This window comes from Tricharina praecox (genome assembly GCF_024521635.1).
Source record: "Tricharina praecox strain CBS 144465 chromosome Unknown BZA05scaffold_5, whole genome shotgun sequence".
Classification (NCBI taxonomy): Eukaryota; Fungi; Ascomycota; class Pezizomycetes; order Pezizales; family Pyronemataceae; genus Tricharina; species Tricharina praecox.
Genome location: NW_026250407.1, coordinates 1,622,577 through 1,636,033, shown reverse-complemented (window position 1 = coordinate 1,636,033; position 13,457 = coordinate 1,622,577). Strand labels below are relative to the sequence as shown.

Sequence of the window (13,457 nt, the reverse complement as noted above, 5' to 3'; positions counted from 1 at the left end):
GCTCGTTGGCTGTTGTTTTGTCTGTCGGTAATGCTGGAGGTGGTATCTGGCTAAATCCATAGATACAAGCAATAGAAAACTGGAATTCTGTTCATTCAAGTAGTGTTTTCTTCATTGTGACCATGATTCCCGTAACTCACTCACACATCCAAAGCAGATCTTTGTAATAGCCTAAACATTTTACTATCCACTTAAGCCGACGGAGCGGCCGAGATCTCGAGTGTAGACATCCAGAAGACTGATACGACGTAGCTGGAGTAGGATGCAGCACTCGTCATCCCCGAGCCGTGCCGTTCCTCGAACTCGATGGATATAAGGTTGTCTACGTGAGAGCGGAGTCGGCTCTTGGAGCGTCTGCGTGCCTGTATCGGGACGGTGTTACGTAGCAAGAGCAACACCGTCGCTCCCCTCGGGTGGCTCTACTAGCTTTACAATCCCCGGCCCAACCATACCTTTCCGCCTCAATCAGAAGGCGCACTGCACAAAAGTAGATGAACTGATGTTCTAAGGCCGCCAGCAAAGTTTCCGCTTCGAGTGACAAACGATGCGCAGAAATGATACCGAACTAAAGGCGTCCGGTTGGGCGTACAGGCTTGCACACATATCCTGACGGGTGCGAAATACGGGGGAGCATCATAGTTGCATACTCGCTCTCGATGTCGCTCCAACCTCTTTCACGTGCGCTGGAGTTGTTAAATCTCGCTTAGCACAAGCGGTGGCGGTGCAGCGGTTTTAGGCAGGTACGACTCATGTGGGCTTACTCGAAAGCCACAACTAGATGGGTGTCAAGAAAAGTGGTATTCTGAAGTAGTGTGCAGCGTATCAGACACAGCAGAAAGAAAGCCATATATAGCAGAAGGCACGGGGGTGCCTCGGATAGAGGCCGCTTGCCACCTCCGTGAGATCGGATAACGGAAATCAGAGTGATCTCGCATGACGCGATAATCACACGGAAGTCGGAGTGATCTCGCATGACGCGGTACACGAAAGTTCGTGATTTGTGACAATGGGGCTGCATTGCGATGAGTGGATCATTATCAGCACTACTTCACCCACTTCTAGAGAAACATCACCGCAAGACTATATCCCATTTCACTCGGCACTCCATCCAACCCATGCTCTGCTCCCGGCACCTCGACGAACTCCACGTCCACTCCGGCGTGCCGCAACGCCTGCACAAACTTTCTCGAATCCGTCGGTGGAATCATCGTGTCCGCACTCCCATGAATCACCCAAGTGGGCGGCATCATGTCTGCCAGCTTCAACGGCAGAATGTCGGCTTTCCTCTCCACGGCCACCGCTTCCACACCCATCGCGCGCTGACGTTCATGCCTCTTCAGCAGGAAATCCAGCAGCAACCCCTCCTCCAACGCCCAGAGAAAGAACCTGAAACTGCCAGCTTCTTCAGCAGATGACACGTCCTGCGTCAGCACCCTCTCATTCCGCGGGATACCCGAAAACTCCGCCGCATGAATCCCCGCTGTCTCGATCCCCATAACCACGGCGGTGTATCCTTCCTCCTCATGTACCATTCCCCACGCAGATCGACCATGCCATAGACGTCCAGCAGAGCCTTGGGCCTGAGGATGCGCCAGTGCGCGGCCGCGAGCGCCGCCACGAGCACGCCGGCGCTGGATCCGGCGAGCGCAATGTTCTCCGTGTCGATGTGCAGACACGCGGCGTGCGTCAAGAGCCAGGTTTCGAGTGCGGCGATGTAGCGAAGAAGGAGGTGCTGCTCGCTTGCGGGAGTGAAGAGTAGTACGGGGAAATGAATAGCCAGCCTCGGTGGTGCGTTGTGGAGGCGACGCCGGAGGGGAGGAAGGCGTCGCGCTGGGCCGTAATGAGACCACCGCCGTGGAAGCGGATTAAGGTCTTAAGCGGTGCGGAGCTGCTGCTGCGTGGTTTGGAGGGTTGACAAATGTTGAGCTGCGCCAAAGGCATGGTCTGGTAGGTGTGGGTTTCCGGTTTGATGCTGGTTTGGTGGGACATGCTTTCGCGTGTGGGATGCGACTGGACGGTGGTGCACTGGGTATTGGATCTGGGCGTTCTGCCGACGGGGATTGGGATTTATATACAGATAGATGGCCGAGCACGGGGTAAGCCGTGAGCCTGAGGACCAGAACTTTGGCATACGCACCACCTTCGCATCTGTGCGGGGTCGCGGATCTGTGTGGTATTTGCCGTTGGTATAAGTGCCCAGGTACGTAGTACGTAGCAACATTTATTCAGGCACCTATCATCTATGCAACTCGGAACGAGTATTCCGGAGATCTGCCCGGTGACCCGGTCAACGGCTGGTGAACGGTGATGGTGAAAAATCTAGGCTCACGCCCCTCAGCATTGATCGAGTAGGATACGTGGGATAGACCTGGCGTTGTAGAGCAAGAGAGCCGGCGATCTCGTTTCCAACGACGACAGTATTGGCACGTTGCGTGCAATCACCAAAGAACCTCTATTAAAACCAGCAGCGACATCTGAAGGATACGCATCGTAAGAAACATACAGAAAACCGACATCTTTGAAGTACACCCAGTATCAAGAAGAAATGCTTGAAATGCTTGAAAAGAACGGAAGGGAAGACAAGGAAAAAAGAGAAGAAACGAAAGAAAAAAATGATCACGTCGAGATGACCCCATTATCCCCAGTAACTCCATCAATCGGATCGCGAATCCCAGACTGTACGATCGCTCGCCGAGACTGTGCTATGAACGATATGTTTGTAATAAACCTCTGAGACTTCGCTCTCACACTCCGATTATAATTTCCGGGGGAGTCAGTCAATAGTCCTCATCATCAGAGGTCAACTCCAACCTTTCGAATGAATCTTTGATCATACGCACCAAGTCCTCGAGGATGCGTTGTTGAATTCGTCGAGATTCCCCGCTGCGAGCAGGTTGTCGACGGTTGAACGGCCTCCTTCAGGCGCCACACCCTCGTCAGGCCCTTCCATCACGCAGTATATGCGTGCACCATCTGACCGCGCCTCTGCGACGACAGCGGAGGCATCAACCTTGGATTTGGTTACGAACATGCTCGCAATCCGATCAAGACATATAACCTCTTGGTTCCTGCCGGCAGAGATTGAACGCTCTCCAGGCTCTGACCTTCCATCTCGTATAATCCACAGAAGCGACGACGCCGAGCGAATCAGCATGTCATTAGTAACCATTGCATACGGCTGCTCCCAGGTTCGGGTTCTCGTTCTGGTTTGGAAATCGATTAGTAAAAGACAATCGACGTGAATTTAGGAAGTATAATACACCGACTTCTCATCGATGGTTACCTCCAACGAGACTTTCATCCTCGCTTCTCCTTCCCCTATGCTAACAAATGCGTGGCGACCGACACGCTGATATTGCTCGAAGTCCATAGGATCGCCATTCAACACAACCAGCGCCTTCCCACTTCCCCGATAGACGAAGAGCTAAACAGGCAGTTAGTACGGTGATACCCTGTGCTTCTGATCTTTTAGACCTACATGATAGTTGAGGAGAATGAATTCAGCATGTACCGCTTGTGTCCCAAGGATGGAGTTGTCGCCGTCCCGGAGGGTGATGGTCCTGATAGTGTCTCCCGCTGCCGCATTCTCCGGTATTATCTTGACGGCCGCCATAAGTATATCGAGTGCTGGTGGGTGGCGGTGGCTGTTCCTAGAGCCGGAGGAGAACACGTGTGGGGGTTTGGAATTGGTGTGCAGCTGTGCGGCTCCATTTCGCAGTGTCTCTCACGGTATAGAACTTTCACACCTTCCCCGTTCCTACCTCTAGCAGTGTCTATCCCCTGAGGTCGTTTGTTTGACGACGTTGAAAATTCTGCTCGAGGCCGAAAATTCTGTTGGTAGTCACCGCGCTATATTCTACTTCGCAAACTAGTTGTCAGCATAGCACGCTAGTGCTATCAGGTACCTATAGGTACCTGGTGGGTATTCGGGCATTTCATCCTCCGGACGGAATGGATCAGTCCTCTGGAAAGCCTGCCCGGGAGATGGACGGTTGAGAGCCCTGATTTTGGCCCTGTTCCAATTTATGCATCGGCCAAATGTATGCATCGGCCAAAAGTATGCATCGGCCAAATTTCGCACCTAGCCCGCGGCCTACCCTACCTACAAACTTATGTAAGCCCTCCTTTGAATCCACCTGCTCCGCTACCTTCATCCCTTCCTATACCCATCACCGCTTCTTCACCGCCCTCCTCCATCAATATCACGCATCTGGTGCCGTGTATCCGCAAATCCGATCACTCATTCAAATCCTCAAACCCTCATCCTTTCCGACTCAATCTTCTTAGCATGATGCGGCTTGCTCCCTTCCTCCTTTCCCTGTTGGTTGGCATTCCATCCATCACCGTGGCCGTTCCGATCGTCGACACCAACCCCGCCGTTGAGGCCCTCGAGATGGCTGCTATGCCTTACTTCGAGCTTCTCCAGCTGCCTATGGACTTCGATATGAGCAACCCGGCGCTCAACATCACCTATCTGCTGGAGTTGAAGGCCAAGGACCCCAATGCCGAGCTTCCGCAGCTTCCTGCCGACCTCCCCATCATCTCGGTCCCGAACCGCCTGAAGGATGGCAACGACTTCGGCAGTGCCGTTGAGGACAAGATCGTCTGCGAAACCGACAAGCGCGCCTCCCCTTTCCACGAGTACGTCTGGAAGAATGCCAAGGCCCTCAAGGACATCGGTAACAGCTGGTGCTGCCAGTCATCGCTAACCGCTCCCTGCACCAAGATGACCAGCTTCGCCAATGCTGCCACTGACATCTGTGGCGCGAGGGGCTCTTGCGTTCGCTGCAACTGGGCGGGCAATGCCAACTACCTGATTGCATTCGGCTGTCTCGGCGGTGGTCCCCCGGCGATCAACAACATCTGGTGTGGTGGATATGTTCGGTATTCTTACTTCTTTTCTCTACTCCCAGCTTCATGAATCATGACGATGAGCTAATTCCTCCTATTCATGCTACAGTAAAACCATCTCGACCTTCAATCCTTACACTGTTGATGTCAACGTTTATACTTTGAAGAACAAGAAGTAAGTAGGTCAGGACGGTGATGGACGGGAAATGCGGGCCAGGATTTGATTAATTGTTTCTTTGTTGAATCACCTCGCGCTTCATCATGATGTTTTCTACGATCTTTGCTCTTTATCTTTTGTCCATCGAGGGAGAGGGATGAGTGGGATACGATTGTATTTGAGAGAGGAATGGAAAGTGCTATCCAAAGTTGAGGCCTAACAACCTCACGTATCATCGCTGTGGTAGTGAGCTCCACGACCAGCGCCAACCGGTCTTCCCCAATCGTGACATACAAGAATGCCTGACCAAATCCTGCCGATGTCAGAGTCCATTCCCAAGTGCCAGGCAAGCTGTCCTCTCGCAATTCATCATGATACGAGCCCATAGCATACTCTCTATCTATTTAGATAGGATGATTGGTAGGAAGATAACTGTTTTGTTGCTTGCTCCTTCTTCTTCTCCGGACCAGTGCCCTTCCATATATACAGAATATGTCTGGCATTGGCAGACAGGCCCGCCAGCGAGACTAGACAGCAGACCAGACAGCATAACGCATCTCTTCCTCCGGATACAGTTCGCATGACCGAGGCCTAGACTCCTTTAGAACTGAGAACAGTGCTCCCTGAAGCTTCACCATCGCCTTACAACGGACATGAGGAGAGATCTTTCATGTGCTCATGACGGGAGATCTTTCATGTGATCCAGACGCCGTAACGATTAACCACGTAGTAGGATATAAATCGGGTAGGTTGTAGTAGCCTGCTCCAGTCCAAAGCTGATAACGACAGCAGGGGCTCAGGAGAGTCTCTTTTGGTTGCCGAACAGCTTATTCTGGAATCTTCATGTCAGGGTTAGACGCCCGAAAGGTTTAAGATGACTCGCGATCCTTGAGGCACCACCGTACGACGTGTCCGGAAATGCACCAACGGCCCCGACGGACCGTGCACTTCTCAGAAGCCAAAGGATCTGAGTATAATTCTCCTACGTCAGAGTATTCTGTCAGGGACTGGACTAGCGTGTCTCTAGAGACTCTATCCGGCCGGACGGGAAGCAAGAGAATCAGCAGAATTATCCATCGCGGTATCTCTCTATCTTCCAATTTTCTTGTCACTTTACGAGTGGACGTTACCGAAATTCCCCCTTTCCCTCAAATAACCCATCTAGATCTCTTGCACTGACACAAAGTACCTTTTTTTTCTCGAATGAACGAACTACGGAATCCTACCGTTGATTTCGCCAACGGTGGATCCCGGCGATCCCGGCACACCCACCCCTGTGCCTGACTTTGACTTTGACTTGCGCCAGCGCAACAGGGTTCCCCGCGACTCGGAACTCGGCTAAAAGCTTGAGCTCACAGCACCTCACGACCACCGTCATCCCGTTGTGACATTCCCCGCGCATTGACACACACAGCATTTCACGAGCAGCGTCAAAGCGACCTCGAACCTCCAACATGCAAATCAGCCTCCCGCCTCTCGCGCAGGAGACCGCAATGCGCTTCCTCACCTGGAACCTCCGCTACGACTCGCTTGCCGACACCATTCCGCTCACCGACAGTGTCTCCTCGCTTCCCGCTTCGCTTCCCGCAGACGAGAGCGTAAGCTTTTACAGCTCGCCACACGAAGTGCCCTGGTCGACGCGTCGCATCGACGTCGCCCGCGAGGTACTGTTCCACGCGGCGGTTATCGTCGGTTTTCAGGAAGCGCTGGTACGGCAGGTGGGGGATCTCGCTCAGCTACTGGGTAACGGCTTCAGCTGGATTGGCTCAGGACGCGAGGATGGCGGAACAACCGGAGAGTATGAGGCGATTTTTTACCGGAATGATCTCGTGCAGTTGGACTCGTGGGATACGGTGTGTACAGCAGTTGCCTCCTGGATAGATATGTGTATTCGTCGATGCTGATTGTCAGAAACAAAGATGTGGCTATCCGAAACACCATTCACACCGAGCAAGTTCCCCGGGGCGGGGAGTACACGCACCGCCACGTACGCGAGGATGAGGATGAAGGATAGCGGTAGTTCGTTTACGGTCGTGTGTACGCACTGGGACGAGCAATCGGATCCGCAACGGCAGCTTTCCGCGTCGCTTCTCGTCCGTCTGGGCGCATCGAGTCTCCCGTACGGCCCGGTCTTCGTTCTCGGCGACTTCAACTCCCCTTCCACCGGCTCCGACTGCACTGGCTACAGGATCATGACCGGCTTGCTTCCACCCGTCGCTGTTCCTTCGTCCTTCGCCGATCGGTTTCCCGTCCGTGACACTGACGCGGAATTCGTCTTCACCGACGTCGCGCAGGTAACTCCGCCGTTGGGAAGGAGTGGACATCATGGTACGTTCACGGGGTTCGAAGAGCATGCCCAGATGGACCTCAAAAGGATCGACTTTGTTATGGCGGGAGGCAAGGGGTGGGAGCCGCTGAGATACCGTGTGGGGGAGAATTGGCATGATAATTCAGCGGTGGCGAGCGATCACAGGCCCGTTTTTGTGGATGTTATATTGAGCAGCGCCAATTGAAGGTGTCTGGCGATGGGGCGAGGGCGAGCTGCGCTGGAGCAGGCAGCTTGAGAATGAGAACTGGCTTTCCTTTCACTGCGCGGAAAAATACTACGGATATGATCCGGTCCTCAAATTCTCTCACCTGTAGACGGAGGCGCTTTACAATGTCGCGTGCTTTAGTAGGCGTTTCTCTTCCGAACAACACAATCGAATAAGTAGTCGGTAAACCCGTAATTGCACACACCACCTCTAGGTATCTGCTTATCGTGAACTTCGATTGTCATGGTTACTTGAGGGGGACCTACTGCGGTGCGATTCATTTCCTGCTGACGATATGGTATTGCTCTATTGCATTTTCAGCCAGTCTCCCATCTCTACCAGTGCAGCCGTTCGAAATATCGACTGCGTACGTCTCTACACCCTCACAGCTTAAGCGTGCAGAATTGCGATTCACTGAGGCTTGACTCACTTTTTGTCTTGTATCACGCATTCGTACGGGTACTCACAAAGCTCGTCTATACAACCATCTACTTCGATACCTCGGCGCAAAACCTGGGAAACACCCTCATCTTTGACCAGTAGGTCCTCCATACGCGCATTTATGGCTACCGAAAGGATAGAATGTACGCACAGCTCTCCGGTTTTGTTTCGGCACTGTGCGGCTGGTAATCGCAGTCGAATAAAACCGATTACTCGTATCCTCCGTAGTAAGCCAGTAATTTTGATGACGCGATTCAGGAAGCATGGTAGTCAATCTCTAGCAGCAGCCGCGGCCAGCAGTGAGTCGAACGAATTGGAAGGATGGCGGGCCAGCCCGACTCGGGATATCGCTATTCGCTCGATTATCGTGCAGGAGTGCAGGAGGAGTGCAGGCGTGTAGGAGTATTGCTGATGGCATGGTATTGTAGATTCTGCAAGATGGTTGATACTGATCGCGGTTCCTACAAGGTAAAGCGCCCGTTCCTCACGTAGATAGACATGTAACTACGAAATTAACTGCTATCTGCTATGGCTCTCAAAACTTGGAGAACACGTGGACACAAAAGATTTCGCCGATATGACGCGAGTGAGTGATGATGCAAAATGTAGGGTGTCGCCACTAGTGATGTCTGGCTTATTGTCTGTAATCGCGATGATCTATGGAAGAGCACAGTACGGTGAGCCAAGCACAGATCATCGCGATAGCGAATAGATAAGAAAGTACAAACAAACCAAGTAGAACCACTCCTTCGACCACCCACCTCCCTCCCCTACACATCCTACGCTTCTCCCCACCTCCTCTACACAACTTCCACAACCTTTACCCAGCGACCACACGACAACCAATTTCCCCTACACAACCACACACATCCTCCAATGTTCATCTTCAAAATGAAGAAGCTCACCTTCCACTCCTTGATGCTATATGTCTTTCTCCAGATGTCCCTGGCTTTCTTCTTCATCATCGAGGGAGTTTATGGCATCTTTGTCGCCAGGAACTGGCTCTGCCACCCGACCGAGCACTACGAACTCGCTATGGATGGCACCTCCAGCGGCTTCCACACCGTTGTTGAAGACTCCGTCTGCCAGAGCGCCCGGCTCGCCTCCAAGGTCCTACTCGGATGTTTTTTGATCGGCATGCTTGGTCTCTCGTGCTCCATTTGGATGTTGCACAGCTACATTCAGATGATCTGTCGCAACAACAACAACATCGTCCCCGTCGAGCTTCAGTCCGTCGAGGTCATCGACGCTCAGCACGTTCCGGGTACCGACGACGACCACGCGAAGCAGGCCGTTTCTGCCAAGGAGAGGACCTTCAACCGAGACTCTATGGATACTGTCGTCCTTTCTTAAGGGTATGTTCCGAGCTCTCATTCATTCTTGATACTGACTATGGAAAACAGGCAGGTCATCTGGAGAATTTGTCTGTCATCAATAAGCTTCTTTTTCTTTTCATGTGTTTCAAGGTTCCACGAAATATATGATTGACGGCTAAACTTGTCTTCTCTTCGCTGTGACTTCTCCCGTGATATCATTCAACCCCGCTTCGCTACTTCCCATCTGCCTGTAGACACCCAAAAGTAATGTCTGCAGCTTTCAATGGCTTCACTACTCCCCACTATCCGATCTGTAAGATACCCAGTGTTCTACATAGACCAGTCCCGACCAAATTTGGGTATGGTCGCGGTCGAGATATATCCCGACCAAAAAAAAACTCTCGTCTGGTCGGTCGGAATATATCCCGACAAAAAAAACTCGGTCTGGTCGGTCGGGATATATCCCCAGCATAAATTTTCATGTCGGGTCGGGATAGGTCGGGCTAAGAAACAACATTTGAAGCCGGAAATGCTCTAAAAACCGTTATAAACAAAGGAATTTTTTGCGGCTGATAGAATTAGCATTTAACCCGACGTCGGCCGACCAGTCTGGTCTATGTAGAACACTGAAGATACCTGTAGATGAAGAGATCGCCGAATCTGAGAGACATACCTCTAAGCGTATACTGAGAGCGGGATCAGAAGAATAGTACAGTCCCTCAGACTCATACTTACAGTTACAACAAGTAAGACTTTACCGTGTCGTTCGATTATCATCACCGAAGCAGAAAATGAGGCAGGTTGAGATCACCTATCGAAGGCCCCCTCATCCCCAGAGCTCCAGAAATCCCGTTCGAATCTACGACTATGTCACGACCGTCACCTACCTCACGTTCCTCAACCCTCCCGAACGCACCTACCGCAGGTGCGGCGTCAACAGCCTGTTGAAGAAGCGTGTTTGATCGCTTTCCGACTCTATCGACATAGGGTCAGCATAGTCTGCGGAGGGTATCTGGCAAATTAGTGATTCCCCTACGCTTCCAGCCTGCTATACGGCTCCGTCATCCGCCGTAGTTACTGCAAAATCATCTTCACACCCAATCCAAAAATCCCGCTCGACATCCGACACCATCCACATCCAGAATCACTCGCTTCTTCGACCCACTTCTAGCGCAATTGGATGCTCCCCCCTCGGTAGATGGTGTATCGACCCGGATCATGCGTTTTCCTCCTCATCTTCCTCCTGATCCCCCTTCTCCTGGCCCATGCGGCCATACTGACAGCAAGTACCGCCGCGGGCTGCATGGTGCGGGCTTCCTTTTCTTGCCTTCAACTCGATACTGACTTCTACGTCACCTCTGGTTCACTCGTTCACGGTTCACAAGATATCTCGCGAAGCACCATCCTTCCCCGCTGGCGACCTTGCAGTAGCTCTGGCCTTGAGAGTTTGTCGGTCCGAATCCCTGAAGGCAGCTTGGGGAGGGGTATCAAGGGAAGCACAGCGGCTCTGCTCTCCACTAGGCTCTTCCTTGCCGTTTCCTTTTGACCGATCCGAATGAGACGTTATGTTTGGCGCTAGTGAATGCAACGTTATCCAACTCCTCCCTCCCCGACTCCGACTCGACCTTCGCTCCTCACCCTTTCACCTCTCAATTTCCCCTTAATACTACCATCCGAATCCACAATCCACGCTCAGACTCATCCACCACCCTGATATCTTCGAACAACTACCCCACTCCCTCGAAGGGACTTGCTGTTACCACAAGCTGGATCTTCGCAACATTCACAACCCCATCGCCCGGTATGATGACCCTCGATACTTTCTTCCACGCTCGCAATTCACTAACATCGACAGCCACACTGGGCTTAACAGTGCCTGTCAGGGGGCACAACAGTGCGTCTATGCGCACAACAGTGCCTGTCGGGGCCCTCCTTTGCTAGGTATGATCATCGTCATTTTCTTCTAAACTGGGAATCTGCTGACGTCGATAGTCACTCTAGGCAACACGGTGCCTTCAATTGGGTACTACTTTCGATGGGGGCTCAATATTTTCAACCAGCCGCATTTTCGGCGTTCGCAACCAGGGCTGTCAACCGTCCGTCCCGTCCGTCTTTGAGGTTTCCCGGCCCGGGATGGAATCAGTCGGGCTGAAGAGACCAAGGACTACAGTCTTCCGGGCTAGAGAAATGAGGACGGATACCCTACAGGACCCGGAATTGACTGGAACAGTAGGACAATGCAAGCAGCGTGGCGCCAGACAGTGGCGCAGGTGTGCGGCTGTGCGGCTCCATTTCGCAGTGTCTCTCATGGTATAGAACTTTCACACCATCCCCGTTCCTACTTCCAGCAGTGTCTATCCCCTGAGCTCGATTGTTTGACGACGCTGAAAATTCTGCTCAAGGCTGAAAATTCTGTTGGTAGCCATCACGCTATGTATTACTCCGCAAACCAGCAGTCAGCATAGCACGCTGGTGCTATCATGTACCTATAGGTACCTGGCGGGTATCCGGGCATTTTATCCTCCGGACGGAATGGATCAGTCCTCTGGAAAGCCTGCCCGGGACGGGACGGAACGGGACGGAACGGGACGGAACGGTTGACAGCCCTGTTCGCAACATCCACCACTCCTTCGCCGGACATATAACCGTCGTCATATACTTCCGGGCTCGCAATCCACTGAGATGCATAGCCGTTCTGGGCACAACAGTGCCTTCCTAGAACAACAGTGCAATGGATCTGGAGTCGATTCAGATTTGCGTGAGTCGCCCGTGGTTCCGCAAAACGTGCTTTTCTGCGGGGTGTGTATCGATTCCTAAGTCCTACGAGAAAAAACCCCTGATGAAAACATAGGAAATTCTTTCGACTACCTGAGAGGATTACACACCGGCGGATCTCGTGTACGATGCTCTTCGGTCGGATTGTGACAGGCTGCACCTTGTCAGGACTTCTGAACTCTGCTACTTCACGGATCGACACCACATTGCGTGTCCTCCTGTCAGTAAAGAGGGCCTCAATGCGTACGGAGAGGTTTGGGATGAGCGCTCAAAATTTTACAACCAATGGTCGAAGCCACTAGGCTACAACAACAGCTCCCAAGCGGAGATTTTTTATAATCCATCATTGCTGTCGTCCGGCGTCCGGACAAGTATAATATGGTTCGATCGATACGATCGTGCAAGAGGTGCATGCCGCGGTGTCCTTCGCTGGGTGAGAAGCAGTGAGGGGTAGCATTGTTGCCACCTGAAAGAATTTGGTATGATGAACCAAAGGAGACAGGCAAGCGTCCTGAAGAAGGGTCGCCAGATTCCGGTGGAGAAGAGTTCTGGCAGGTAAGGCGATAGCACAGCAATTAGAAAAGGTCCCAGGGTTTTGAACAGCCGTCGAATCGGCGGATGATCCCCCTATAGTTGTCCTCGGAACCCGTTCATTGGGGATTCCCCAGCGGCCCAATGGGTTTGAAAGGCGGAGCCAAAAAAGCACCTACAAAAGTTTTCTCCAATATTCCACTCTTACTACGCCTTTTACTGATCACACGCCCGATGGATAAAACAAAAACTGCACGATTTGGCGCCTATTTCCGCCCACACCCGACTAACAATTTACTCGACTATGAATCCGAGTCACGCTCGGCAGCCGATACCACTACCCGCTACTTGCACGGCTGAGACTTGCGAGGACACTACACGCTAGTGCGAGACAACCGCTGCCACGAACGCAAGTAAGATCCATTCTTCTCCTGATTTGCTCCCCACAGGAACCTAATATCCTTTGTGTACAGGTCCTTCCAATCAAGCGCGCCTCACCATACCTGAGTGCCTTGCAGCACCCGTGTGCCTTCGTCCTGTCGCATCATTCCACCACCGCTACTCCGGAACGAACGAATACAGTTTGGTGAAGTTACTCGGTCGACGTGCGATATGAAACGAATGCACATCGTGATGCTTAAGAACCACCGCCCCTTTGAGCACGGTCACCACTTCGTCTAAGGCGAATGAAGGAGGCAATGAATTGCAACGCCAGTCCAAGCCGAAGACTTTCATTTGGATGTTTTTTTTGGGTGCTGCAGCCAATGAATCTGCTGGGGCTGGTTGCTCCAAGGTGTGGTACAGATGGCTTCTGGCCTGCGGGCCTGCGGGCGTGGCTGAGATGCTTGCCCC

At 52.4% G+C, this 13,457-nt stretch overlaps 4 protein-coding genes across 4 annotated transcripts; 3 read left to right on the top strand and 1 right to left on the bottom strand.

Moving 5' to 3' along the window:
- Positions 1 to 191: 191 nt before the first annotated feature.
- On the bottom strand, positions 192 to 1,989 carry BZA05DRAFT_416717 (Alpha/Beta hydrolase protein; the record flags this gene model as incomplete). Its single annotated transcript, XM_051485416.1, has 6 exons — positions 192 to 354; positions 453 to 504; positions 762 to 774; positions 1,134 to 1,392; positions 1,530 to 1,732; positions 1,807 to 1,989. 6 exons carry the CDS (start codon positions 1,987 to 1,989, stop codon positions 192 to 194), a joined length of 873 nt encoding a protein of 290 aa, XP_051342336.1.
- Positions 1,990 to 4,291: 2,302 nt separating this feature from the next.
- BZA05DRAFT_442775 (uncharacterized protein) lies at positions 4,292 to 5,030 on the top strand (the record flags this gene model as incomplete). Its single annotated transcript, XM_051486781.1, has 2 exons — positions 4,292 to 4,884; positions 4,961 to 5,030. 2 exons carry the CDS (start codon positions 4,292 to 4,294, stop codon positions 5,028 to 5,030), a joined length of 663 nt encoding a protein of 220 aa, XP_051342335.1.
- A 1,471-nt stretch (positions 5,031 to 6,501) lies between these two features.
- BZA05DRAFT_424497 (Endonuclease/exonuclease/phosphatase) lies at positions 6,502 to 7,521 on the top strand (the record flags this gene model as incomplete). The annotated part of the gene is made up of 2 exons (XM_051485915.1): positions 6,502 to 6,861; positions 6,928 to 7,521. 2 exons carry the CDS (start codon positions 6,502 to 6,504, stop codon positions 7,519 to 7,521), a joined length of 954 nt encoding a protein of 317 aa, XP_051342334.1.
- Positions 7,522 to 8,760: 1,239 nt separating this feature from the next.
- BZA05DRAFT_465313 (uncharacterized protein) lies at positions 8,761 to 9,336 on the top strand (the record flags this gene model as incomplete). The annotated part of the gene is made up of 1 exon (XM_051487755.1): positions 8,761 to 9,336. A coding segment is annotated over one exon (576 nt), but the record flags the coding sequence as incomplete, so codon positions are not given.
- Between the last annotated feature and the right edge of the window lie 4,121 nt (positions 9,337 to 13,457).